Raw genomic sequence first — 27,686 nt, 5'->3', positions numbered from 1 at the left:
TCATGCACAGAACGAGCAGTATGGCTGGTGGCATTGTCATGCTGGAGAGTCATATCTGAATGAGCCTGCAGAAAGGGTACCACATAAGGGAGGAGGATGTCTTCCTGTAACGCACAGCATTGAGATTGCCAAACTGCCCTGTATTGTGTGTTTGCACAAAAATGAACAAGAACATCATGTCTGAGACAACATAGCCCTAATATTATCAGTGGGCTTTTCCAGTGTTTTTGGATTGTAGCATTTGCATTCAAATCGTGAGATGTAACTTCTCAGCGAGTGCTGATTAACACTGTGTTGAATTATGTGTATGTACTGTACTTTTCCCAAATCAATTCAGAAAGAAATCACAGACTATTATTTTATACTTAGATAGTGATCATTTTAAATAAAACTAAATTAAATTGACTAATTGAAAATGAAGTAGAAATATAAAAACAAAATTAAAATTCAAAACAATAATAACTGCAACTTTCACTTTCTCTAGTCTATGTTTGAGTGGAGGGGAAATATTAACAGAACACAATAAAAAGTGTGTTGAAGGACAGTTTTGTCTTCATACATCTAAAGCACATGCTTTTATTCTGCAACTACTTTGAAGTCTGTTCAGCAGGAAACTAATCATAAAATATAAAGGTGTTTTTGTTACATTTATGTTGACAATTGTGAAAGTTAAAATATTGGTTTTGAGCTTGCATTCAGATTCATTTAGACTCAGCCCCATTTGGACTCTGACTTGAGCCCAACACTATTTGCAAATAGCATCTATCATCCAGTAATCATGAATGATTGGGACATTCATTGAAATTAATCGGTAAAAAATTGTCTAACCCCGTCAATTTTGTCTTTTGGAATGAATTATGAAATCTTAGGGTGACCTTTTATGATTGTATTTCTCAAATGACTCAATGATTTCTTCTCTTACAGTGAGTGATACAGGACATTAGAACAAACCTGGAGAACATGCAGCAGAAATTAACTGCTGATGTTTAGCTAAATCTAATGATCTCAAGACATTATGTAAGCAATTTTGTGTAACTTATGACAATGTAATTTTGCTACTGGCCACATTTCTTTTATAAAATGTGATTTCAACCTAATTGGGAAACTGCAGGATTAAAGGAATGTTCCAAGTTCAATACAAGTTAAGCTCAATTTATAGAATATGTGGCATAATGTTAATAAAAAATAAATGAGTTACAGTGAAGCACTTACAATTGTGGTGAATGGGGCCAGTCTATAAACAGTAAAATACAGTTTCAAAAGTAGTCACAAACCTTTATACATGTTAACATGATTTTAGTGTGATAAAATTGCTTATTAACTTTTTAAGTTATAGCCAATAGTACAACTGTGTTAGACATGGTGTAACACTGGCAAACCTTGTAAAGCTGCTTTATCACACTAAAATCGTGTGAACTATTGATATAGTTTAACATTTATGTACTGGCATCGTTCACTTCCCTTGTAATTACCTTGCTGCAACTGATATATATATATATATATATATATATATTTTATAAACATGAAAGTATAAATTATTTTTTGTGGTAACCAAATTATGCCACTCATGCCATCAATGAATCTTAACTTGTATTGAACAACAGGTTCAATAGAATTTAAGATCTAATACTATTGACATGTTTTTAAGTCTATTGCATTGCTTTGAAAAAAGAGGGGAAATGTGGTTTCCAAAGTCACTTGTCAAATATTGTGTTAAGACTTTGACAATTCATAGCGATTATAAAAACTTTCTAACATTGTCTGTGCAGTTGCGTCCAATAGGGGATGTAAAAATTTATACAATAGGGGCGGCTGTGGCTCAGGTGGTTGTCCAATAATCGCAGGGTTGGTGTTTAGATTCCCAGCCTACATGTCGAAGTGTCCTTGGGCAACACACTGAAACTCAAGTTGCTCCCAATGTCAGGCTAGCGCCTTGCGTGGCAGCTCTGTCATCATTAGTGTGTGAAAGAGACGCAGTGTAAAGCGCTTTGAATACCGCGAATGTTAAAAAGCATTTACCATTTCAACTTGTCATATAAAGAGCAATGATGCTAGAAATTGACGGTTTACATGGAGTTTAATCCACACACAGTTGTCCCACTGCTTTTAGGCATTCTGGCATGCCTTGCCCCATAGACTTCAGTGCTAAATTAATTCATGTAAATAGCAGTTTAAAAAAAAAAAAAACAAGGGACATATCAAAATTACTTTGTGGCAAATTTAATTTTTTAAAGAGAACATAACTTTTTTTCTGGTTTTGATCCCAGTACATTTCTTTAAGTGGCCACATGGGCAGACACACCATTCATGGATGAACTATCAAATTTACATAAACTCACAGAAAAGTCATGTGCAATAATATTTCTGAATCTATTTCTTTTGAATACCCCAAGTATAGATATGATGACACACAGCATGCAAACATTTATTACATTTTGAACACATGGAAAATAAAACAATACAAAAAAGAACTATGTTGTACAGTATTCTAGAGCAGTTCAAAGTGCTGTAGAGAACATTTCTCTGCTTATATGTATGCTATTCATATTCAGTCAACTAGGCATGAAATGTACAACAGTATTTACAAGTAGCTAAGTTTAAGGCCTATTGCTATTTTCCAAATACGAGAGTTTGCATTTCAAAACTGCTGGATGATTGATAACTAGAGGGATGAACTAAAAAAAGCAGCAGTGGTTAACAAAAGTATAAAACAGCAGAAAATAAATCACATTAATCTTTCTGTATAACCAGCAGGCAGTTTTAAGACCAGTTTTTAGTGTTGCTTGATTAGTTCAGGCATTAGCAATAACTTTGGTCTAAAAGTGAGTTTCAAGGATCATTAATTCTCAAGACAGACTGATGTCATCATTTTCATCTTTGGCCTCTATAACCTTAAACACACCATCCTTCTCCTGTTTAACACGCTTCTTGGCTTGATCTGAAACAGAACATTTGATTCACATTAGAAGGGGCATTACAATATGAAAGCACCAATCTATAAGAAACGTTTGAAAATGGACCATGCAAAGCACAAAAGAGATGCATTGACAGTCCAATTTACCCATTAAATCACTGCGGTCCAATAGGATCTCTAGGTCTTTGTCACTGATGACCTTTCCTTTAGTGCCTTTCACTTCCCTGCAACACAGCATGAATCACAATGTCTGAACAGAGGGTCTCTAATGAAGCCACTTACATTATTACATCTGGTGACATGACTCGCCAGACAGCTTTGGAATTTACAATATAAATATTTTTACCTGTCGTAGTCTCTGGATTTCAACAGTTCCACCAGCTCATTTATATCCACACAACTCTTTGTCTGTTTGAGCTCTGCTTTTGAACCTTTGAATTTATCTAAAATAAAATCATCAGAAACTAGATGTCAACAGAGATCCACAGCTCATTTTAAGCACATTAAAAATAAAAATGACACAGCTACCAGTTGTTTCAGGATAGAAAAGGCTGTTTAAATAATCAAGGTTAAAGGATAGCAATTCTTTGTTCCGTCAAACATTTCTTTAAAATTAACAACTTAATATTAGACAGTATCATCGGTTACAAAACTTAATGTACTGTCTAGGTAGGCAGTTCACTAAGGCATCATAGGCGCATTACAAACATGGGCTGTTCCATGCATTAAAAGGAGATGTAGAGCAGAGGATGCCGGGCTGGAATGACACACACCCGGTCCCCAATCAGCCTGATGGGGCGCACAAGGGATAAAGGCGGCCGGTGATGACATTTCAAGAGAGAGAATTACAGGCAGCTGCCCTGTATGTGTTTGGGTGAGTCTTTATTTAATGAAATATTTATATTGTTAAGCTGGTTCTCGCCGCCTCCTTTCCCTTTAACCCCCTTACAGTAGAAAAAAAACAAAACAACAACCTTGCTTTCCAAGATACTTAAGGTGGGTTCACACTGTACGATTTTGGCCATCTGAGACAAATTTTGGGAATCCTAAAGGATTTCTCTAATTGCAGGGCAAAATCAGCAATCTTAGAATGTTCAGTGTGACATGTTCACAGACGGCCGATTAATAGCCTTTGCGATGATCTTCAGCCACTGACAAAGTTATGGCAGTGTCAGAAATGTAGCATCGCAGCCGTACAGTGTGACTGCTATTACGATGACCAGATGAGATTTTACGCTCCTCTCGCACCCGAAAGAAAGCTGCTCCGCGTTTGCACCAAGTTATCACTCTACTCAAGCACTTCCAATGATTTATCTACATTTTATATACATTTTTAATAAATAAGCAGAAAATACTTGGAGAAAAGTGTAACACGTCAGCAATATGAAAGCAATATTCTCTGAATTGAATACAGATCTCAGGCTACAAAACAAAAATACATAATTGCATTTTCTAATATATGTTCCTTTACATTTATCATGCATTTTCTTTACAAAGTTATTTTAAATTACCATTTTACTTTTAATAAATTTACTTTAAACGTCTGTAAACTTCTTTTAGATAAGATTTACACCACTACACAATTTTATTTAACAATAAATAAATAAAATAAAAAGATTGAACAATTTATACTGGCAAGTATTTTTTGGACATTTTATTCCAAATCAGCAACTACAATTGGATACAATTCTAGAAATCTGTCATATTTGTGCATCATCCATAGGGAGTATGCAAGCATGATATATTATCAGCCTTTATTAATTTTCATGGCCTATAGGTTACAAATCTAAAAGAGGAGAAAGTCCTTTTTTGTTTTCTTCAATGTGAACGGTAAAGTTTGTTATTTTTTTTTAACTTATTTCCACAATGAATATTTGCTTGGGTTAGCTCATCATTACTGTAGGTTACCTCACGCACTCATGTTCATTCTCAACACCTGTAATTTCTGTATTTGACAAAATCCATCTTTCTTGTAAATGTTAGCCTATGCTTGTGATGGAGTGGTATTGGAGCAATGGAAATGCTGATGTCTCAACTTGAGGGAAAAAAAAAATGTAAAAAAATCTGTGGTTGGCAAATTTCGCCATTTCGCTTCTATTCTGCAACACTCGCAGTCGGCTACGATGTGTATCATGCAGTCTGACATAGTAAATCATAAATACAATTCACCTAGAACTTTATTAAGAACACCTGTACACCTAATTAATCATGAGATTATTAAATCATCCAATTGTGTGGCAGCAGTGCAATGCATAAAATCATGCAGATACAGGTCAGGAGCTTCCGTTATTGTTCACTACAGCAGAAGACCATGTTGGGCATTTGTAGGGCCACAGTGTTCCTAATAAAGTGCTCTTTGAGTGCATGAATAAAACACATGGATACAAATAGTTATGCCCAAACAATAAGCTTAGAAAATAATATAACATATTGTGTAATGAGTGTTGAGTCTACGCAGAGAGCTTACCAAGTGTTGAAAAATACCTTATAAATAGTTGCTGTCATTTTCTGAAATAGCCACTTACTTTTGTGAATGACCATTTTCTCCAGCTTTCTCTTGGCAGATGCTCTCTCCAGGATCTTCTCATCAATGGTGTTGACTGTGATGAGGCGATACACTACCACAGGTTTTGTCTGCCCAATACGGTGACATCGATCCTGCGCCTGTAAATCTGCCTGAGGATTCTGAGGATAAAATTCAATGCATGGACGCACGATCATTTTAATGCAATAGTTTTCAGTTACCGATGCCAACAATATCGGTAACTAGTTAATGTTACAAAAGCAGAATTTGTTTTGTAGTTATTCAGTTATTGGAAACTTTACAAACTCTAAAATTGATGCAATAATTAATATTGTTTGCATTATAAAAGAGTGGATCTTAATTTAGAAAAAAAATATTTCTGAATACTTTTAAACAAGGTCACATGTGAAGCAAATTGTGCATATTTAACTCATACCCAATCACTGTCAAATATAATGACAGTGTCAGCAGCAGTGAGGTTGATTCCAAGACCACCAGCTCGAGTGCTCAGGAGGAAGAGGAACACCTCTGGATCAGAAGAGAACCTCTTCATCTGCATTAAAGAATGCATTATTAAAATCAACCCAAACTGACTGTAATGTGATTAAAATACTGTGGTAGCCACTACTACAGAAAACATGCTGCTCACATTCTCATCTCTGACTGTGTAACTCATTGACCCATCCAGTCGGCTGTACTTGTAACCCCGGAGATAACAATAATCCATCAGAATATCTAATATGGAGGTCATCTGGCTAAAAATCAGCACCTGTATAATACAAAAATGTAGATGTAAAAGACTGGTGAAATAAATAAATTACTATTTTCTTACAGTACTTGCATATTGTGTGTGTCTTGTCACATTCTCTGCCATTTATCGTTTCCATTGGGTACCCAAAATGCTGCCACACAAACGATTTAAATGGCGGGGGCATCTTCTATCCTAATTTCACCCTCAAATTCAGTCATGCTGATATCGCGAGAGAAATATCGTCATGTTGTAATATTGTGAGATCTTGTCACACCCCATATATATATATATAAGTGTTGCAACGATATACCACGGTTTGAAAATTGATGGTTATCATACCATGTACATTTGCTTACCTACGGTATTGAGAAAAAAATGCAACCGGACGGAGATTCTCACATGCGCATTTCTTTTATTCCTTGTCTGCCTGTCAGACTATTCAACTTGCAACACACACACGCAGCGGAGAAAATGTCTGAGAGAAGCGAGGCGAGGGGGGTCTGACATGAGTGAGTGTGTGTTAAAGCAGTGTTTCTCAACAGGTCTAGTTGGACTGGGTTTATACTTGGGCAAATATTCTGCCTAAAGTAATACTTATTTTGTGCAATCTGGCAACCATGCACGCGAGTGCGCTATTTCTATCTGGCTTTCCCCTTTGAACAAACTTAGCGATATGTAGTGCAATATTCTGCTCAAGGAAAAGTGTTATATGGCTACAGTGGCAGTTTTAGTTAAAGTTTCAAGATGTGTTTCAGCTAGTATTTATTTTTCATAAATACATTAATTTATTATTATTATTATTTTTTTTTTTTAAGACAAGCACACTGACCCAACCATGTTAATGAGGAGCTTTTCCTTCGTTGTAAGTGTATAAATACAGGTCATGTTTAATCTATGGCAGGTCGACACTATTTCCAATCTAAAATCTGTCCTGAAGCAAAATCAGTTGAGAACCACAGAGTTAAAAGTACAGACAGGAGTACTCACTGTCGCGTACCTACAGTATATGTTAAACGGTTAATAATCATAGGACATTACTTCAAAATATCACACAGCTGATGTTATTTTCATTTAGTAGTTCATTTAACATGCTATGCTAACATGTAAACTAACATGCTTTAGTTATATAACATGTTATAGTTACATTATATTTTTTTATCATGTTTATAATTCTGTTAGCTTTCTTATTTTTTCTATTTATTTTCAAAAGGGAGACTTTTTTTACACATATGTACCAAGAGTGGACACCGCATCATTCTTAATTGTAACACATACTTCAATAAAATAAATGGTTTCAAGTTTCAATTATAATAGTGTTTGCTCAAAAATAAATAAAATAACCCTTCTGTTTTCACTAATAATAGTAATTGTGTAATACAGTATACAGTGAAATTTTCCTGATACAGTTATCATACCATTGCAACCCTGACACACACAATTGTTTTTTTTTTTTACTATATTGTATATTTATCTTAAGCCATTCCAGAGAAAATAAGGATTTTTATCCTATTCAATCAATCTATTGTTGCCACAAATTCAAAATGTTTTAATGCAAAAAACTACAGTAGAAATGCATGTTTACCAAAAACTTTGACTAAACGATTTATATAAAAACAACATTTACTGCAATATTTTCCAACATAATTTTTTTACTGAAACATGAAATGCTGCGATGACATAAGGGAATTGGAGTCAGTGATTTGAACCGATTCAACCAAATGGCCAGTTCAGAAGAACTGATTCACAGAAATGAAACAAATTTAATGAGATTTAACTCAAAGATACCAGAATACCTCCATCTAAAAGAGTCACAACATAAGGAGAGGATGGGTAAGTAGCTCATTGTAATGGTGTAAAAACAAAAACCTTGTTGGTATTTTAGAAAATGTGCTTTCAAATCACCACGATTTAAATGTATACACAATGTTGCTTTTACACCTGCAACAATCATTGCAAATATATAATAAATATTCAATGCATCACCCAGCCCTAGATATAATTCCCATAAAAAATACATCTAGCAAATTAAATGTGCACACAATTGGCTAATAACCCCAATGGAGTTTGACACACTGATAGAGCTGTTAATAATTAAAATCTATAGACAGTATGGGGAGAAATTGCTAACTTTACCTTGTGTCCTCTTTTTTTCAGTTCAGGAATCATTCTGTCCAGGACAAGAAATTTCCCTGATGCTTCAACTAACTGCTCATCAATCTGTACCAATGAGATGGATATTACTTCACTTTTTCATGGCCTTATCAAAGCAATCACTTCACACTAGGTGAGATCACTCCCCTACAAAGCTGATGTTAAACAGTGTGTAAATTACCTTATATTCTCCAGAAGGGTCCAGAGGGTACTCTATCAAGTAAGCATGATTGCAGCACCTCTTTAGCAACATCAAAATGTTCTGCAGTTTCAAGTTGATTTGAGCATCAACTGGCATTTGCACTTCTACTACTGGGCCAGAACTAAGGAGTGAGTAACCATATACTTCAAAATAAAGCTTGTGTTCATGACATCATAAACGATGAGTTCAAGAAATGGTAAAACAGCAAAGCCCTGACAGAGCCACAAACCTTTCTGAATTCTCCATCTCTCTCTGAACCTTCTCTAGGTATTTCTCTAGATCTTGGGCAGAGTCAGTGCTATCCTCAGAATAGTCCACCAAATTCCTGGTCCTGCGTTTCGGCCGTCCGCTGGATGTCAGCTGAACAGGTCCCAGATCATTCTTTAGGAAATAGTTAAAATGTTTTTTTCTCATGAACACAATTCTCACAATTTTCACTGTAAACAGCACTAATTCCAGGTTGTTTCTTACCAACAACTTAAGTTTTCATTCTAGCAAAAATTAACTATATCGACCACTATACGTGTAATCAGTGAATTTCCCCCTATTAAAATCAGTATCGGTCTAAAAAAAACAAAAAACAAATTGGTTGGGCTCAATTGAAGACAACAATAAAACTCACTTTCTCCTGGCCCAATAGCTTTGCTATAGTCTTGTTAACAATGGCCATATAAAAGGCCTCCTGTTTGTTGGTGAGGGGCGCGTACACCACAATCTCTTTCTTTGGTGGCACCTCCAACGTGACATCTGACTTCAGTCTTCTTAGAAGGAAAGGTGTGAGGATCTAGAAATAAATGCATCAAAAATAAAACCAAAATGTTAATTTAATGCCATATTCAAAGTGTATTCCTGACACTTTCTGCTGTCAGAAAAGCATTTAAGATTATAGTTCAGATAACTTATAGAAGACTTTGGTGTGAAGATACCTGATGAAGCATGTGTAGGATGTTGTGCTCTCGCTCACTAGCCACAATATTTTCTGCATCAGATGTGATTGTGCTTAAGTCAAACCATGACTCAAAACTTAAAATAATAAAAAAAAATAAACATGACATTAAAAACAAAGCACCCACTAACATGTTAAGCACAACTTTATGAATTCCTTTTCCATGTGACTGCTTACCTCTTCAGGTCATCAAACACATCAGGAAGGAGGAAGTTGAGGAGAGACCACAGCTCAGACAGGTTATTCTGCAGGGGAGTTCCTGTCAGAAGCAGTTTGTTATCAGCCGGTAACATTTTCAGCTCTTGCACTAGTCGACAATTCAAATTTTTAATTCTGTGGCCTTCATCCACAATCAGATAGTTCCAGTGGAAATGCTGAGGAGACAAACATAAGAACCCTCTATTGGAATTGCTAAAACAAATGTTAGGAACCAACTTCCAGACAAACTGGTAATGCAGGGAAAGATCGGTTTACCTGAAGAAACCTCCTATCTCTCATTGCTATCTCAAAAGAGGTCACAACAACAGGACACATTTTGAGGGGGCCCTGGTGCTTGCGGATCTGTTTCACGAGGTCCATCCTCTCTTTTTGTGATCCATGATAAAGCACGACTGACACCTTAAGCACAGGGAGCAAGAACAACAGATTAATTCAATCGTATATGGGAACAATAGCATAAGTTCTGAATGTCAAGGGTTGTTTTAAACAGGGTTGCTGCAGAGTTTTCAAATATAAGACTTTGACCTTTTTCAAGACCTGAACAAATAAAATTAAAATTGTATCCACTTACAAAACAAACCAGATTTGATTCATAGCATGGCATTTTTAACTTTAAATGCTGAAATATACCAGTGACATTAAAGTTCAGTATTCAACAGGTAAAATAGGATTTTAATGTATTTTGACCATGGTGAATAATGTGCTGAAATTTTGGTTAAACTTAACGTAACCTGGTTGCCTTAATTTTTAGTTTAATAATAAAAAAATAAAAAGTCTAGTAAACTAACAATTAGTGGAATTAACTTTTTATTTTATTTTTTTACACATTATATCCATGTGCCATTAGTTTACTCAAAAAAACAGATTATTATGTTATCTGAACAAATTAGTAAATCCAAGTTGATCTGGCAAAAATATAAAAGTTTACAAATCATGGAAATATTTTTTACAGTGTGGTATATCATGCTCTATTGAATACTGTATAATATAACTTTATAACATAAATAGCTAGTATGTGCATTACACTGAAGCTTATAACTAGCATTACACTGAAGCTTATAACTATGATGCTAATTCTCTTCAATTGCCTTGTCCAGTTCTTAAATGGCAAAATTGGCCTGACCCAAGTAATCATTAAAGACGACTGAATTGAAGCCGCTATAGTGAGTAGCCCCCTCTGCTGGTCAAAATAAACACCACATGTTAGGCTTTGCTGATCAGGCCCTTACAATGTAATATTTCGCAATGAAAAGTCTTGAATGCTCTGGAAAAATGGGGACATATTTGGGGACATGCCACCAAAAACAGGGACGTCTCGTCACTCTAGCTTAATGATTGAACTGCTCTACAACAGCTGAAAACACTCAAACCCCCACATGCTTGGAGAAAATACAACACTGCTGTGTTTTCACTTTGAAGGACGCAGCACACACATTATCTAATTCATATTTTTTTTTAAGTTTAATAATCACATTAGGTCATATCATGATATTTCCGCCCCCAAATTTAAGACCTCTTTAAATAAAAATAAAGACTTTTGATGTATCATTTAAGACTTATGACCTTACATTTTGGGAAACTGAATTTAAGACATTTTAAGTCTTTAAAAATCCACAGGAACCCTGTTAAAGCCATTATTTCAATAAAAGGGCATTTTAAAAATCAATTGTTTCATACCTCTGGTGTGAAGCGCTTGAATTCTGAGATCCAGTTTGGAAGAGTGGACAAAGGGGCCACGACCAGGAAGGGCCCAAGGACTTTCTTCTCAACCATCATGGCAACATGGGCAATGCACTGTATTGTTTTTCCAAGACCCATTTCATCAGCAAGGATACCATTGATACCATTTTCCCAAAGCATCTGTACAATATACCAAATGATAAGCAAATATTCTACATTTACACATCCCTCAAATGTAAATAAAAAAAAAATAAAAAAAAGGTTCTACAAATGCAAATATTGCCGTTTACTACCATTTACTGGTGCATATACATGCATCCGGAAAGTATTCACAGTGCTTCACTTTTTCCAAACAATACCCCAGAAAGAAGTTTGTTTGAAATCTTTGCAAATGTATTTAAAAAAAAAAAAAAAAAAACACACGTACATAATTATTCACAGCCTTTGCCATGAAACTCAAAATTGAGCTCAGGTGCATCCTGTTTCCCACTGATCATCCTCAAGATGTTTCTACGACTTGATTTGGAAAGGCACACACACCTGTCTATATAAGGTCCCACAGTTAACAGTGCATGTCAGAGCACAAACCAAGCCATGAAGTCCAAGGAATTGTCTGTAGACCTCCGACACAGGCTTGTATCAAGGCACAGATCTGTTAAAGGGTACAGAAAAATGTCTGCAGCATTGAAGGTCCCAATGAGCAAAGTGGACTCTATCATCTGTAAATGGAAGCTTGGAACCACCAGGACTCTTCCTAGAACTGAGCGATCAGGGGAGAAGGGCCTTAATCAGGGAGGTGACCAAGAACCCGATGGTCACTCTGACAGAGCTCCAGCTTGGAGAACCTTTCAGAAGAACAACCATCTCTGCAGCACTCCACAAATCAGGCCTGTATGGTAGACTGTCCAAACGGAAGCCACTCCCCAGTAAAAAGGCACATGACAGCCAGCCTGGAGTTTGCCAAAAGGCACCTGAAGGACTCTCAGACCACGAGAAACAAAATTCTCTGGTCTGATTAAACAAAGATTGAACTATTTGGCCTGAATGGCAAGCATCATGTCTGGAGGAAACCAGGCACCACTCATCAACTGGCCAATCACATCTCTACAGTGAAGCATAGTGGTGGCAGCATCATGCTGTGGGGATGTTTTCAGCGGCAGGAACTGGGAGACTAGTCAGGATCGAGGGAAAGATGAATGCAGCAATGTACAGAGACATCCTTGATGAAAACCTGCTCCATAGTGTTCTGGACCTCAGACTGGGGCGAAGGTTCATCTTCCAACAGGACAACGACCACAAGCACACAGCCAAGATAACAAAGGTGTAGCTACGGGACAACTCTGTGAATGTCCTTGAGTGGCCCAGCCAGAGCCCAGACTTGAACCCGATTGAACATCTCTGGAGAGACCTGAAAATGGCTGTGCACCGACACTCCCCATCCAACCTAATAGATCTAAAAAGGTACATTTTTATTTTTTTATAAATTTGCAAAGATTTCAAACAAACTTCTTTCACGTTGTCATTATGGGGTATTGTTTGTAGAATTGAGGAAAATAATTTAATCTGCATTTAACACAACAAAATGTGGAAAAAGTGAAGCGCTGTGAAGGGTTCTACTTAAAAACTTGAAACAATATTTACTTAATTGAGAAACATGCAGTTGCTTTGTGTATTTGAATTTATATTGATATATTTAACTTTGTAGAATATTACCAATATTTTTGAAGTATTAAAATTGGTATCGAGAATGGTTACATTTTACTGGTATTCGGTACACACTACTAAAATGTTGGTATCATGACAACCCTAATTGAGATGTTTCAAATACCATCAAGCCCCAAATCTAATCTTATCTATCTAGCAGAAGAACTGTACTGCCCTCTGCTGGTAAACTACTCATTCAGCACTTCTCAAAGAAGCACTTACCCGGAGCCATTCAATGCCTTCCACCTGGTACCACCTCATCACACCTCCAGTAAAAAGTTTGGGTTGCTGTGCAGGCACAGGCTGACCATTCACTGTTCTCTCTGGATCCAGCATCTGCTGACTGTTTTCCCGCATAGCCTCGGATAGCCGACCTTTAATTTCAGTGTTTGAGTCACCGAGCTTCTCTATATCCTCAGCTTCCAATTTGACTGTTGTATGAGCCTCCTTCAGAAAAGAGATCATTACAAAGAAAAACATGAGTATAAAGATCGATGCCTGTAATTTAGCAGAAGCAAAAATTTGGGCAAAATGGAGATAAATACTTAATATCACGATGCAAGTAACTCCTCAATTCATGAGTAACACCTGTTTGAGTTTAAGAAAGCTACCATTGTGTAAACTGCTTCAAACCAGTCATAATACCTCTTCCATTCTTGGTTTTTTAGCCTTTGACAGAATTTCCTAAAAGAGAAAAATCCATGTAAATTACAAAACATGGCAATTTATGGTATTGTTTAAACAAATGTGAAACTGAAGACTCACCTCTTTGGACATCACATCTGCAATTTTGTAATCCTCTTCCCTTCCGCGCTTCTTTTTCTCCACTTTACATGAAAAAAAAGTGATTAAATGTATTGCACATTTAACAATTTATGAATAACCTTATTGATTTATTACATTGTATAGAAACAAAACCTGAGAAGCTTACCTTTCACTGTCTTTTTATCATTACCCTATGAAAGAAAAGTTGTGTGAAATTCATGATTATACTTTTTAACAAAGCAACAAAATTGGGGAAAAATATGCATGTTCAGACAAATTACCTTTTGCTTCACACTAGAAGCTTTCTTCTCAAGCCTTTCTTGTCTGCGTTTTTCCTGTTTTAAGAACAAGTTTATTAATTTTAGGTTAAAGAAATCAATAACTTCAAATGCACAATGTTTATACCAATAATGCAGCTGATAATGTGTGCATGCTGTATCTCAGTGGACATTATGTCCACATAAAAAATCCTTTACAGAATCATTGGATTTAACATTACACTTGGATGCATTTGTAAAGAATGGAGGCTGGTTTAGAAACTCTGCTGATCTTAACAGCCTTTAACAACACTGCGCGCACACACACTGTAATATCACAATAGGGGGCAGGTGGTACCAATTAACAGCAGCATTTGTTTGGTTCCTTCACATTCCACAGCCCACAAACATCTGCGCCACTAAAGCAGGTTAGGTTACAATCATTCGAGAGATTTACATCCGGAAACAGTAAACCTCGGAGCGTGACGGCTCTTTCCTGTTTTTGGAGCACACAATACACACCTCCTGCTGCTGCTGCTCCATCTTTGTGAGCAGAAACTTTGAGTATATGTTGCTTTTCTCCAAAAGGTGCTGAAGTCTTTTGAATCGCATCTCTTGAGAATCTTTTTCCCACATCTGTCTGGCCTGTTAACAAAGTATGCAGAATATAAACACTTAAGGTGCATCTCAGTCTCCAATATAATTTTAGCCTGAATTATAAAAATATTTAATAGACAAAGATATTTTTTTTATCATTTTAAAGCACCTGCACTCACACAGAGCAATTATATAATTTAGAGATGGGCTGTCGATTTAACACGTAATTCAGCTAGATTAATTGTATAAAAAAAAAAAACGTGTTGAAGAAAAATTCTCAATCATGTCCTCGGACCATAATAACAAAGATTCCTGAGAAAGCTTGAAGTACCACGTTTTCTACAAGCGGCAGTAAGCAAAACTTCCGGAGGATGGGCAACACGCAGCTTATACAGAGAAAAATAACCAACCCTTCAGCAGACAGCACAACACAAGGAAGCGTTCTTGCTTTCAAAACCGCTTGATGGAGTGCAAATCTGAACTAGGGGATCTCAAGACGTGTTCTTCTAAGTATTAAAACTTCAATTAACTTTACACCGTGATCGCAACCAAAGTGAGATGCTCCAAAAGCACACGTCTGACTCGTGTACGTTGACGGGTCCTTAAACAAGCCCACATAATAAATCTCAAACTGATTGACAAATTCACTTGCAAAATGGATTGCTGTGAACTGTATGCCAATGACTGGCTTATGTTCAATAATATGCAAATAAACAATACTATGGATTCTAAAGTCGCTTTTTGTATTGTCTTGTCAAAGCTCAACTCCTCCGCCACAATAATGTAATGCATTTTAATTTACAAAGTTTGGAATAATGTACAGATTTTGCTCTTATGGAAAGAAATTGGTACTTTTATTCACCAAAGTGCCATTCAGCTGATCACAATATATATAGTCAGGACATTAATAACATGAAGTTACTATTAGAAAAACTTAAACTTCTTCAAAGAATCCTCCACGTGCTACAATGACAGCTTTGCAGATCCTTGGCATTCTAGCAGTCAGTTTGTCCAGATACTCCGATGACATTTCACCCCTTGCTATAGATGTGACTGTCTTGTCGGGCACTTCTCACACCTTACAGTCTAGCAGATTAAACTAGAGACTGTGATGTACTTATCCTCATGTTTAGTTGTACATCTGGCCTTCCACATCTCTTTTTGTCCTTGTTAGAGCAAGTTGTCCTTTGCCTTTCAAGACTTAAGTGCACACCGTTGTATGAAATCGACACTTTTTTTTTTTTTTTGGCAATTTCAAGCATTGTATAGCATTCATTCCTCAAAACAACGATTTACTGACGAGTTTCTAGAGAAAGCGTTTTCTTTTTTGCGATTTGTGACCTAATATTGACCTTAAGACATGCCAGTCAATTGCATACTGTGGTAACTCAAAATCAATTTTTAGCTTCATTTAACGAACAAATAGCTTTCAGCGGTGTTTGATATGATGGCAAGTGATTTTCTAATACCAAATTAGCAACTTAACATGATCACTCAAGGATAAGGTCTAGATTTGATAAAAAATGATATAGTGATGGTGCTACTTTTTACATCAGTAATGACTATACTTTGTGATTAAATGAATGCCACTTTGGGGAATTAAAGTACTAATTTCCTTCCGGAACCGCAAAATCTGTACATTATTTCAAACTTTTGGGCACTAGTCTGTGTGTATATGTATAAATGTAAATATTTATATATAATTGTTATTGGAGTGGCTTTCTCAGCAAATATTTAAATATTGAATTTTATTAATTAACACCATGTAATCAATTCGATTCAACATTTTAATCGACTGATAGGCCTGTTTTAGAGCAAAGCATATCTAAAAAAAAAAAAAAATTGTCAATCAATACTAAAATGTCTAAATTTAAAGAAGTGTATTAATTTCCAAATTTTAAATTCCCGGATTTTTCCACGTTTTCCTTGAGCATGAAAACCATGCACGTTGGTCCTTGCATGAAATATTTCAATATTCACAATTACTCATAGTAGTTTTCAAAGCAAGGCACAACGGTTTACCTCTTCCATCATCTTCCTTTCTTTCTTCTCTCCCTCCTCCATCAAATGCTTTTCTTCTTCCTCCATCTCCTTGGTAATAATGATCTCTTCAGCCTGGCTCTTTTCTGTAATGTGCAGGTGGTTAAGCTCAAATGACATAATGCATGAATTTAGACCGGTCTGCCACCATCTCTTGAGGATTTAAGTGTACGTGTATTGCTTTGCCTACCTGAAGTTGACTCCTCCATTGCAGTGCCTTCAGGCTCCACAGACTCGTTGGGTTTGGGACAATGAGGAGAAACACTGCGTGGTCCTTCTTTGGAAATGCTGGCAATGCTGCAGCACGTGAACAAGCAAAAATGGATAGTTATTACAATAAAATAAATACGGACAAAATAAAATAACAGAATGGCCTCGCTACACCTCATAAAATCAAATGAAAGACACTTACCTACTCATTTCAGCTGCTTTACGGACAAGTGTGATCCAGAAAAACTCAACGCGGTTCTATTAACGTTAACGACAAATATTTCTAACTAATGACCAGATTATCTAATGTACCACAAAACCTTTCACAACAAAAAAAGAACTTTGAAAAGACCTTTACCTACAGTTAATTTGAACTAAATTAAAATGTAATAAGTTCAATTTTAATAAATGCACCTGACAGGTCTATCTTTCTTTGTAAAACATAAAATAATACGAAAACTCTGCAGAATTGCAGTTTCACAGCCGATAAGCACACCAACCTCGAGACTGTAAACTGAAAATTTGGAATAGCGCGCGGAGACGTTTCGCGCCACTGTGGACGAAACCACTACTGCTCACATTTGGAGGGGTGCAAATTTAACATTGGTAATTTATTATTCCCTTTATTGCAATACATGTAATATGTGAAAATATTACATAGACGGTACAGTTTCTATTTATGTTAGACTTATGAGTGAAACATGTTGCAAACTATATTCTAAATATGTCTTAGAGTTAGACACTTATTTATAACGCCCCTTCGACTGCGGTATGTATGCAAACAGCCTACTTGACATTTCCCGCGAAAGCACAGGTCATTCAGTGCAAAAGTGGGTTGTGCGTGTTGAGGATGACTGATCTAAAATTAACTCTTAAATGAATAGGTCGTTCGGCATATTTGCTACAGACAGTACATGTATAATAATTATGTTTTGGAGTTGGACAAACTCAAACCTGTTTATGGAGAACTAAAGAACACTTTGTTTAAAAATAAATAAATAAAAGGCTTCTGAAGAGTTGGATGGAGTATCCATATTTTCGTTACTTCACGTTGTGCCTAACTCGTGGTCATAGAAAATATATCACAACGCACAGTTTCGAGTGAGTAGTTGCTTTTATAAAACGACACAACAGCGATATGATAAGAGACCAATGTTCAACCAATAGTTTAATTTTTTTATAATCTTGATCTGTTGCCGAGCAACGTAACAACTTTGCGCACAAAGCTCATACAATAAAGTAGGTCGCTGCAGAACAGGAATGGGTATTTCCAAATCAGTGGGTGATTTCAAACAGGATGGGCGTTTCTAAACTAACCAATGAAATTTTTATGGTTTGAAGACGCCCACTGATTGGAAAAAGTCCATTTTTGTTCTGCAGAGACTTGTATCAGTCTTCATACAATCAGAGTCGGATGATACTTTGTATAATAATTAAGTTATTTTGTATCGTCACTCATAGCTAAAAATAATATCAGATTTGGTTGTACCTCATGGGCAAAATATATGAGAAGCGTGATTTTAATTGATTCAATATTATAAAGTGATTTTCAGTGCAGGGTAGTAACAGATTTCACGTAATCTGGATTATGTAATATAAAAAATAAAAAAAATTACTTGCAATTGGATTAAGTTACATTTTAAAATAATTGTAATCTGACTACTGTTATATCTCTCACACACACACACACCTGAAGTCAGAAGTTTACATACACTTAATTTGAAGTCATTAAAACTCATTTTTTAACCACTCCATAGAATTCATATTAATAAACTATAGTTTTGGCAAGTCGTTTAGGACATCTACTAAATGACACAAGTAATTCTTCCAACAATTGTTTACAGCCAGCTTGTTTCACTTTTAATTGATTATATCACAATTCCAGTGGGTAAGACGTTTACATACAAGTTATCTGTGCCTTTCAGCAGCCTGGAAAATTCCAGAAAATTGTGTCAAGCTTTTTGACAATTAGTTTCTGATAGGAGGTGCACTCAAAAAAAAAATGACATGTTGGACTAACTTAACCCAGTTGTGTGCATCCTGTTGACATAAAAAAAGTTATGTTGCATTTAAGTAACACTCTTTATTTTGGTAAACGTAAGTGAATTACTTAAGGTAAATGCAATTTTGTTTAGTTGAATCAACTTAACAGTCTTGGTTTTGTTTTAAACAATAAAGTTATTTAACTACAATTATCCTAAAATTAATATTTTTAAATTCATCCAAAATAAAGAATCCATTTTCATTCTGTTCCAGTTTTTTATTGAATCCATTCAATAACAATTCTGAAAACTTTCAAAAAAGAAAATTCCAACAAGAATAACTTGTACAAAATCTGTAATCTCAAAAGACTAACTTTAATTTTCAAAATGAAAAGAATCTGCTTATTACAAGAAAATAAAAATAAAAAGCATGCATCTTTAAATTAAAGGATTTATAAAATATTCACATACAAATGTTATACTTGAAAAATAATAGCAGTCTTCTTTTGCTTCTTGTGCCTCCTTTTAATTGCACAAGAACAAAAAAAAAAAAAAACAGTATTATGTACATAAATATATGTACTGCAACAGCCAAACAACAGTGCAACATTATGGAGAAAACATAAGTCCTGGCCTCAACTTACATCATTTACGAAAGGAGTTAGTTTATTTTTCAGGACCTGACCTTGTTTGACAGCTTGTTTGCATCTAGCTCCATAAAAATCTTTTGAAATACTTCAAAAGTGTACCTCAGGTCTTGTGAGTAAGCCAAGTTTAAAGTGTAAATTAGACCAAGCATCACAGAACAAGCATTTGCCACATTGTTCAGGTCTTCAAGTATTTGGACGCCTTCAATGATAATGCCAACATCTTCGTAAGGGTCTGTAGCATCTGCAGTGGCGGCCCAAGGCGAAGGTATGTATGCCCCCCCCCCCCAAAAAATGTACAGACCGAATGGTGGATAGGCAGGTAAAGCTAATCTACGGCCCGTAGCGAGCCTACAGTGCTTTGGTCGGTGGCAGCAGGATTAGCACAGCTAGGGCTTGGGCTATTACTACACTGTAAAAAAAAAAAAAAAAGTAAAAAATAACAGTGAGATTTACAAAAAGATTTTCTCTGGCTGATTATAAAACACATTCGTTATGGCATGAAAATCTGAGAGAAAATGTGATCAGGTGTTGTTGGCTATTTATTGATGATGACATAATCATTATGTAGTGGCCTGATTCACTGATCTACAGAGAGGAATGCTTAATACGAATTAATATTTCACGTTTTTGAGTATTAAAGCTCTGTGAACCTACCGCATGCGAGCTAGCAGTGCCAAACAGGTAATCTGAAGAACTTTAAAAACACATGGTGTACAATAACGGTTTTGAACTACAGTATGATGTAGACCAACACAGACATCAAGAATCAGCATATGAATCTCAACAACGGTGACAATCAACAAAATAATCAGATAAAACTCTGAACATCACAAAACAAGCTACAAAAAAGTTGCAACAATAACAACAGCAAAAATAAAAGCAGATAATAATATTAAAAGAATATTAGAAGAAAGGTGATGATACACAGGGCAACTTTTTGAGCAATGTTGCTGGGCAATGTTGCCGTCAACAGGCAACCAGATGAGACACAGGGCCTACGACCGATCTAAAATATCCAGATAGAAATGTATTGCCCATTTTCAATGGGAAAGTGCCCAAGCAACATTGCACAAAAAGTTGCCCTGTGTATCATCACCTTTAGGCAATTGAGCATAATTTATTCATGCTGCAATGTATGCTGGGAGATATTGATGAGTTTTGATTGATGGCTCCCATCATGTACTGCACTTATACCATCACCGTTGTTGATAATGATTCATTATGCTGAATCTTGATGTCTGTGTGTGTGTGTGTGTGTGTGTGTGTGTGTGTGTGTGTGTGTGTCTGAAAGTTCAAACCTTCATTGTGCACAATGTTTTACAAATTCTTCAGGTTAACGTTATCACAACATATAATGGATCACATGCTGTAGAATCATAGGGCTATTACGTTAGTAAAAAAAAAATGTTTTACCGTAAATGTCACAGGTTGACTCACCAAAGCCTCCTCATCGCTGTCAAAATGGCCATCACTGGACAACTCTTCCTCAGTGTCAACCTCGATAACACTGTCGGTGACGGCGGGCAGCAACAACGCGATGTCCTCTTCAATTTCTTGGTTGACGTTATCCTCACCTAGCACCACTTCACAGCTAGCTGTTGCTGTAGCGGCATGTTCAACTCATTGGACGTTTTTATTCCTGTCTGTATCAGTAACGTTAGCCGTAAAAAAGTGTGTCATCTTTGGCAGCATTGCCAAATACTTATCAGCGTCTTTTCGCTTTTTTCTTTTAATTGAGCCGCTTGGGTAACTTCTTTTCATTTTCGCGTTTAGACTCATCTTGTTTCGTCTCTGTTTGTGTACATCCATGTCCTCCTGTCACTGTGTGTTTATCTTTCGCGGCTCGCACCGTTACGGACTAGTCAATTTAATTGTGAAAATAGGGGGTGTATGTGTAGGGACAGATAACCATGAACTGGACATTTTAACCAGTACTTCAATGTTTCAACGTATTTCTTAAGAATGTTAATAAAATGTACTATGCTTTTGAAGCGTTCATGATGATAAGGGGCCTTTTATTTGATTATTTCTTATTATTTGTTTTAGGTTGGTTGGGGGGCCCCCCTACTTCGACCGCTGGTAGGGGGCCCCAAGCAGCCGCCTACCTATGCCTCTATGTTAAGACCGCCACTGAGCATCTGCCCCTTCATGTACGACGACATAAATGCCTAGGGTGGTGTTTCGCATTGAAGTTTGGCCTTCATCACGTTCAACGTCCTAAAAAGTTAAATACAAATAGAAACAATTAATAACAGATCAGGGGTGAAAGTGGGAGTTGGTTTTAAAGAAACGTACAATAGGTTTAAAAAAAAAAAAAAAAAAGTAAATAATTTACCAAGTACTCCTTCACAAGGTTTGAGGGGTCTTCGTTCATGTAAACAGTAAGCGCTTTCAAGATGCATTCACGTTTATTTCGATGGTGTCATTCTGAATTTTTTTTAAATGAGCATTAGTTAGCACTTTGCTTTTTAGACTTGTTACTGTACCGCTAACATTTTAAGTAGCATTATACAGATTATCCCACTGTGTTTTCATTCAAGTCAAGTTTGTCATTCTTGTGATTACGTGAAGAAACTGAGAAAGATTAAATCTAGAAGAACTGCGTCAACATCTCAAAGACACCTGAAGAAACCTTCCTGCAAAGCTACCTGAAAAACTATGAGCAAGTGCACCTGGACAAAAGCTTTTTTTAAACGCAAAGGCTGGTCACACAGAGTATTGATTTTATGTAATTAATAGAAGTAAATAAAATCTATTTATGGCATTGTGTTTTAAACCAGTACAAAAAGTACTGTAGCTTCGCAGGAAGGTTTCTTCAGGTGTCTTGGAGATGTTGACGCAGTTCTTCTGGATTTAATCTTTCTCAGTTTTACTGTTTCTTCATGTAATCACAGACTTGATGATGATAATATCCAATCTCTGTGTGGATCATACTGGCTATTGTCAGACTCCTTGTGCATATAAAAATGTCACTGGAATATTACAATTAATGGCAAAAGGAATGTTTGGAAATGTAAACCAATATTTCGTACTGACACACTGCAGTAAAAGATTTAAATAACTGGCTTAAAACCTTTTTTTTGGGGTGAAAATATTAACATGCCTAAGACTTTTGCACAGTACTGTGTATATACCAGACTTTAAAGGGATACTTAACCAAAAAATTAACCCCCTCGATTACATGAGGCTATACATAATGACTGAATTTCCATCTTTGGGTTAAATATTCTTTTAATATATTACTAATTATTGTCAGATTTAAAATTATGATGAATTTAGAGAACATACCTGATCCTTAACTGACAGGATGTTTGCCATCATCTGTGTTGCTGTTCCTCCTTTCTTTCTGAAGATTCTGAGGAGCTGGGTTGAGAAATGATCCAGCTGACCCCATACATTTGGACACCAAAGGGATAGTTGAAATCCTACTGAATTCTGCAGATACCTAATACAATTTTGAAAGGACAAATCATGTTGGCTGCTGATAAACTGACAATGTTTTCGCCTCTTATGTGAATTGAATGTGCTATACACATTTGATTTAAACGAGCAGTCCTTAAACATACAACTTACTGTCTCATGACTGCACAAATGCTTATTTATGTGGAGAAAGTAATCATTTGCTGAAGGAATGTCAGGAACATCACAAACATGACAATTTATCTTTGTACTTTTGCTAGAATTTTGCTTTTGAGGTTGCTGCTCACTACCATGTGATCTGCATAAGTGGGACCGCAGTGCATTCCAGGTTTTAAAAGTGCATGGACAGTAAGAATATCCACATGGATATGCTTTTCTGCGGCCATAGTGTCCATGTACCAACCTGAAGTGTTTTAAAAGCTATGATCTTGACATGTGAGACGAGCCACAATATCTGCACAGCCACATGTAGGACTCTAGAAGATGTAAGTCACCAAAGAATAATAATAATAATATAAACAACACTGTAACACTTTATAATAACGTTCAGTTATAAGTTAATAGTTAATGATAAACTAATAATTTACAAAACATGTCTATATTCATTAATGATTAAATGTGAAATGTGCTTTGCTTTATACAGTAACATTACACACAACAATCCGTTAACACATAAATTGAGAAACTCTTAACTAGCAATTTAATAAGTAATTTGTGTCTTTGTGTGGGGAAATTCACATCAAAGTTCAACAAGTATATGTATTACATAAGATCGAAACACACGAATGTAACGTTATAGGCCTAAATAACAAAAATGCGAAAACCACACGAGGAATGCGGCAACTTCATTAAAATACCATACAAAACGTATTGGTTACCTAACGTAACCTCGGTTCTCTCTAGATGAGGGAACGAGTATTGCGTAAGTTAGCTTACGCTACGGGAAAGATTCATCTTTTCTGAGATATCGAAGCCAAAAAATTATCCTTAATTTTTGTATCCATTGTCAACGCAGTGCGGCAGCTGCAGACCTTGAGCGGGCTAGCTAGCGAGCTCATAGGTTGCTCTGTGGCAACTGCTGCAGCCTATAGACGAGCTTGGGCGAACTCGCATCCAGTGAGAGGCGTCCGCGCGCTCACTGCATCAAAGCCCGCCAAAATGGGCGTGACTAGAGTGCATATAAGCGTAATTCGTAGGCTGGAACCCTGGTTTTCATTGACTGAAGCGAAAAGTCGCTCGTGGCGCGAGCACGGCCGGCTACGCAATACTCGTTCCCTCATCTAGAGAGAATCGAGGTTACGTTAGGTAACCGATACGTTCTCTTACGAGAGGTTCTCTCGTATTACGTAAGCTAGCTTACGCTACGGGAACCCATTGTCAACGCCGTGCGCGCCAAGCATCCACTGTATGAGCCCCAGGGAATTAAGGGGGGACCCGGGGGAGCCCTTATGAGTGGGGAAATAATATTTGGCCTGCAAGAATGCGGGTCATTGATTGTGTAATACATAAGCACATAGTGGGAAGGGAATGACAGAGCGGCGGTGCCGGTCTGTGTGGAATGTGTCCCATCAGTGCAGCTCACCAGGGGAGCGGGCACTTCCATATTGTAAAATCTGACAAAGGTGGAGGGGGAAGTCCATCCCGCTGCCACACATATGTCGTGAATGGAAATCCCGCTGGACCATGCCCACGAGGATGCCATGCCTCTAGTGGAGTGAGCCCTAATGCCCAACGGGCATGGCAGGTCTTTTGACGCGTATGCAGCAGCAATAGCGTCCACTATCCATCTAGATAGTGTCTGTTTCGAGGCGGCGAGACCTTTGGTGCGCCCTCCGAACGAAACGAAAAGCTGCTCCGAGCGTCTGAAAGCAGCGGAGCGTGCAGTATACAATCTCAGTGCTCTGACCAGGCAAAGGAGATTGGCGTCGCGTTCGCTATCGGGTGCTGGCAGCGCCGATAGGGAAATGACCTGTGCTCTGAAAGGAGTACCGATCACCTTGGGAACCTAGCCGTGTCTAGGCTTTAAAATGACCTTGGAGTCACTTGGTCCAAACTCAAGACACGCAGCGCTGACAGACAGCGCGTGAAGGTCTCCCACACGTTTGACTGATGACAGGGCAGTCAGAAAAACGGTTTTGAGTGAAAGGTATTTCAAATCCACGGATTGAAGTGGTTCGAAAGGGGGGGCTTTCATAGTTTCGAGAACTATAGAAAGATCCCAGATAGGAACCGATGGGGGCGCGGGGGTTCATCCTTCTAGCTCCCCTGAGGAAGCGGATGACCAGCTCGTTTTACCCCATGACTGGCCGTGCAGGGGTTCAGCGAACGCCGCAACGGCCGCCACATACACTTTGAGCGTGGATGGGGATCTGCCCTTATCCAGCAGCTCTTGTAGAAATACGAGCAGCGACGACACCCCACATGTCCGCGGGTCCAGGTCTCTGTCGGTGCACCATTTTGAGAACACAGACCATTTTGACGCATAGTCTTCTCGTGGAAGGGGCTCTAGCGTGTATGATGGTGTTTATTACTCCTGGCAGAGCGACGGGTAGTCGTTGATCACCCACGCATGCAGCGCCCAGCGCTCTGGGTGGGGATGCCAGATTGTGCCGCGAGCTTGAGAGAGGAGATCTGCTCTCACTGGGATGGGCCACGGCGCTGTCAGTGACAGCTGCGTAAGCTCCGGGAACCATGTCTGATTCTCCCAACGCGGGGCTATGAGGAGCACCGAGTGACTCGTTTCCCTGATCCTCTGCATTACCTGTGGCAATAGCGAGACGGGAGGGAAGGCGTAAAGCGGGCGTCTGGGCCAGTCCTGGGCCAGCGCGTCCTCGCTTTCGAGAAAAATATTGGGCAGTGAGAGTTCTCTTTGGACGCAAAGAGGTCTATCTCTGCTCTGCCGAATAGGTGCCATAACGTCTGGACTGTTTGAGCGTGCAGGGACCATTCCCCTGGGGAATATTGTCTCTGGACAGTCTGTCCGGGCCGTCGTTCAGGTGGCCTGGCACGTGCGTCGCCCTCAGCGAGCGCAGGTGGCACTGGGACCAACTCAGTATGCGTTTTGTCAGATGGAAGAGGTTCCTGGATCTGACACCGCCCTGACGGTTTAGGTAGGATACCACAGATCTGTTGTCCGAACAGACCAGGACGTGGTGACCCTGAATGACCGGGAGAAAGCGCACGAGCGCGTACTCGACCTCTATCATTTCCAGACAATTTATGTGAAGGAGCTTTTCCTGAACTGACCATAGGCCGAAAACCGGAGAGCCCTCGCAGACCGCGCCCCAACCCGTGTTGGACGCGTCTGTCGAGATGACTTTTCGGCGAGATACAGCTCCCATTGTCTCTCCCCGCTGATACCATTCGGCCACTGTCCAGGGATACAGAGCTGATATACAGGTCTGAGTCACCTTGATGGGCTGGCGGCCTGTGGCCCAAGCCCGGCGAGACGCGCGGGTGTTTAGCCAATGCTGAAGCGGGCGCATGTGCAGTAAACCCAGCTGAAGTACTGCTGTGGCTGAGGCCATGTAACCTAGCACTCTCTGGAATTTCTTCAGAGGCGTGAGGCTGTTCATCTGAAAAGATGCGTCTAGTCGCTGAACACGGCGTGCGCGCTGTGTAGATAAGCGAGCCGTCATTGCCACGGAGTCTAGTTCTATTCCCAGGAAGGAAATGGTCTGACTGGGCTGTAGTGAGCTCTTGGTCCAATTGACTGCAAGACCCAAACTGTTCAGATGGCTGAGGAGAACTGCTCTGTGAGACAGAAGCTCCATATGTGACTGAGCCATAATCAGCCAGTCGTCCAAATAGTTCAGAATTCGCAAACCCTGACTCCGCAGGGGTGCGAGCGCTACATCCATGCACTTCGTGAAAGTACGGGGTGCTAAGGACAGGCCGAACGGAAGGACGGTGTATTGATAAACCTGGCCGTCGAGGCTGAATCTCAAGAATGGCCTGTGACGGGATTTATCTGAATCTGAAAGTATGCATCTTTCAGATCGAGAGAAATAAACCAGTCCCCTGGCGCACATGCGCGAGGAGTTTCCTGATTGTAAGCATTTTGAACGGTCTTTTGCAAGCACCTTGTTCAAAACCCTGAGATCTAATATGGGTCTGAGGCCGCCGTCTTTCTTGGGAACAAGAAAATAACGGCTGTAAAGCCCCGACTCGCTCAGAGAGGGTGGCACTTTTTCTATGGCCCTTTGCACAGAAGGCTTGCTATTTCTGAACGAAGCATGCATGCTGCTTCCGTGTTCACAGTGGTTTCGAGTCACGCTCTGAAGCGAGGGGGCGGCGATCGAACTGTAGCAAATAGCCCTGTTGTATTGTGCTTAACACCCACTTGGATATCCCTGGAATAGCTTCCCACGCTTTGAAGCGTAACGCTAGAGGGTGAATGGCCAATTCGCTCTGATTGCCGCACACAGAGCACTGAACAAAATGTGTGAGCGCGTTTAGTGTGTTCATGCATGATTGCTCGCAGACAGCATGAACAGGCTGTTTTGTGAGTGACTTCCCGATTGGAATGAATGGGGAAAGAGTCACATCTGTTACGTGATGCGCAAGCATAGTCATGGGCACGGGACTTACACACAGAGGAATGGTTGCTGGCCGTGTAAGGGCCCTTACATAGTCAACGCGAGCGACGCGAGCGACGTGCTCCCTTTCATAGTC

At 38.4% G+C, this 27,686-nt stretch overlaps 1 protein-coding gene across 1 annotated transcript; it reads right to left on the bottom strand.

Moving 5' to 3' along the window:
- Positions 1 to 2,213: 2,213 nt before the first annotated feature.
- Positions 2,214 to 17,449, bottom strand: LOC127660881 (lymphocyte-specific helicase-like). The gene is made up of 23 exons (XM_052151342.1): positions 17,163 to 17,449; positions 16,941 to 17,047; positions 16,733 to 16,836; positions 14,636 to 14,758; positions 14,138 to 14,191; positions 14,023 to 14,047; positions 13,857 to 13,918; positions 13,737 to 13,775; positions 13,314 to 13,538; positions 11,385 to 11,567; positions 9,963 to 10,106; positions 9,666 to 9,862; positions 9,469 to 9,565; positions 9,165 to 9,326; positions 8,772 to 8,923; positions 8,522 to 8,663; positions 8,323 to 8,406; positions 6,088 to 6,207; positions 5,875 to 5,991; positions 5,440 to 5,599; positions 3,261 to 3,357; positions 3,062 to 3,138; positions 2,214 to 2,938 (listed from the first exon to the last, which is right to left on the bottom strand). The coding sequence occupies exons 1-23, from the start codon at positions 17,168 to 17,170 to the stop codon at positions 2,847 to 2,849; spliced, it is 2,571 nt and encodes an 856-aa protein (XP_052007302.1). The 5' UTR covers positions 17,171 to 17,449; the 3' UTR covers positions 2,214 to 2,846.
- Between the last annotated feature and the right edge of the window lie 10,237 nt (positions 17,450 to 27,686).

This window comes from Xyrauchen texanus, chromosome 20, assembly GCF_025860055.1.
Source record: "Xyrauchen texanus isolate HMW12.3.18 chromosome 20, RBS_HiC_50CHRs, whole genome shotgun sequence".
In the NCBI taxonomy this organism is placed as follows: Eukaryota; Metazoa; Chordata; class Actinopteri; order Cypriniformes; family Catostomidae; genus Xyrauchen; species Xyrauchen texanus.
This window is presented reverse-complemented; position numbering and strand designations above follow the sequence as displayed.

Excerpts from the sequence above, each read along its gene's own strand:
- LOC127660881 (XM_052151342.1), bottom strand. Across the intron at positions 13,919-14,022 it reads TGATAAAAAGACAGTGAAAG|TGGAGAAAAAGAAGCGCGGA; the intron begins GTAAGCTTCTCA and ends TTTCATGTAAAG. Across the intron at positions 10,107-11,384 it reads TCAAGCGCTTCACACCAGAG|GTGTCAGTCGTGCTTTATCA; the intron begins GTATGAAACAAT and ends CCTGTGCTTAAG.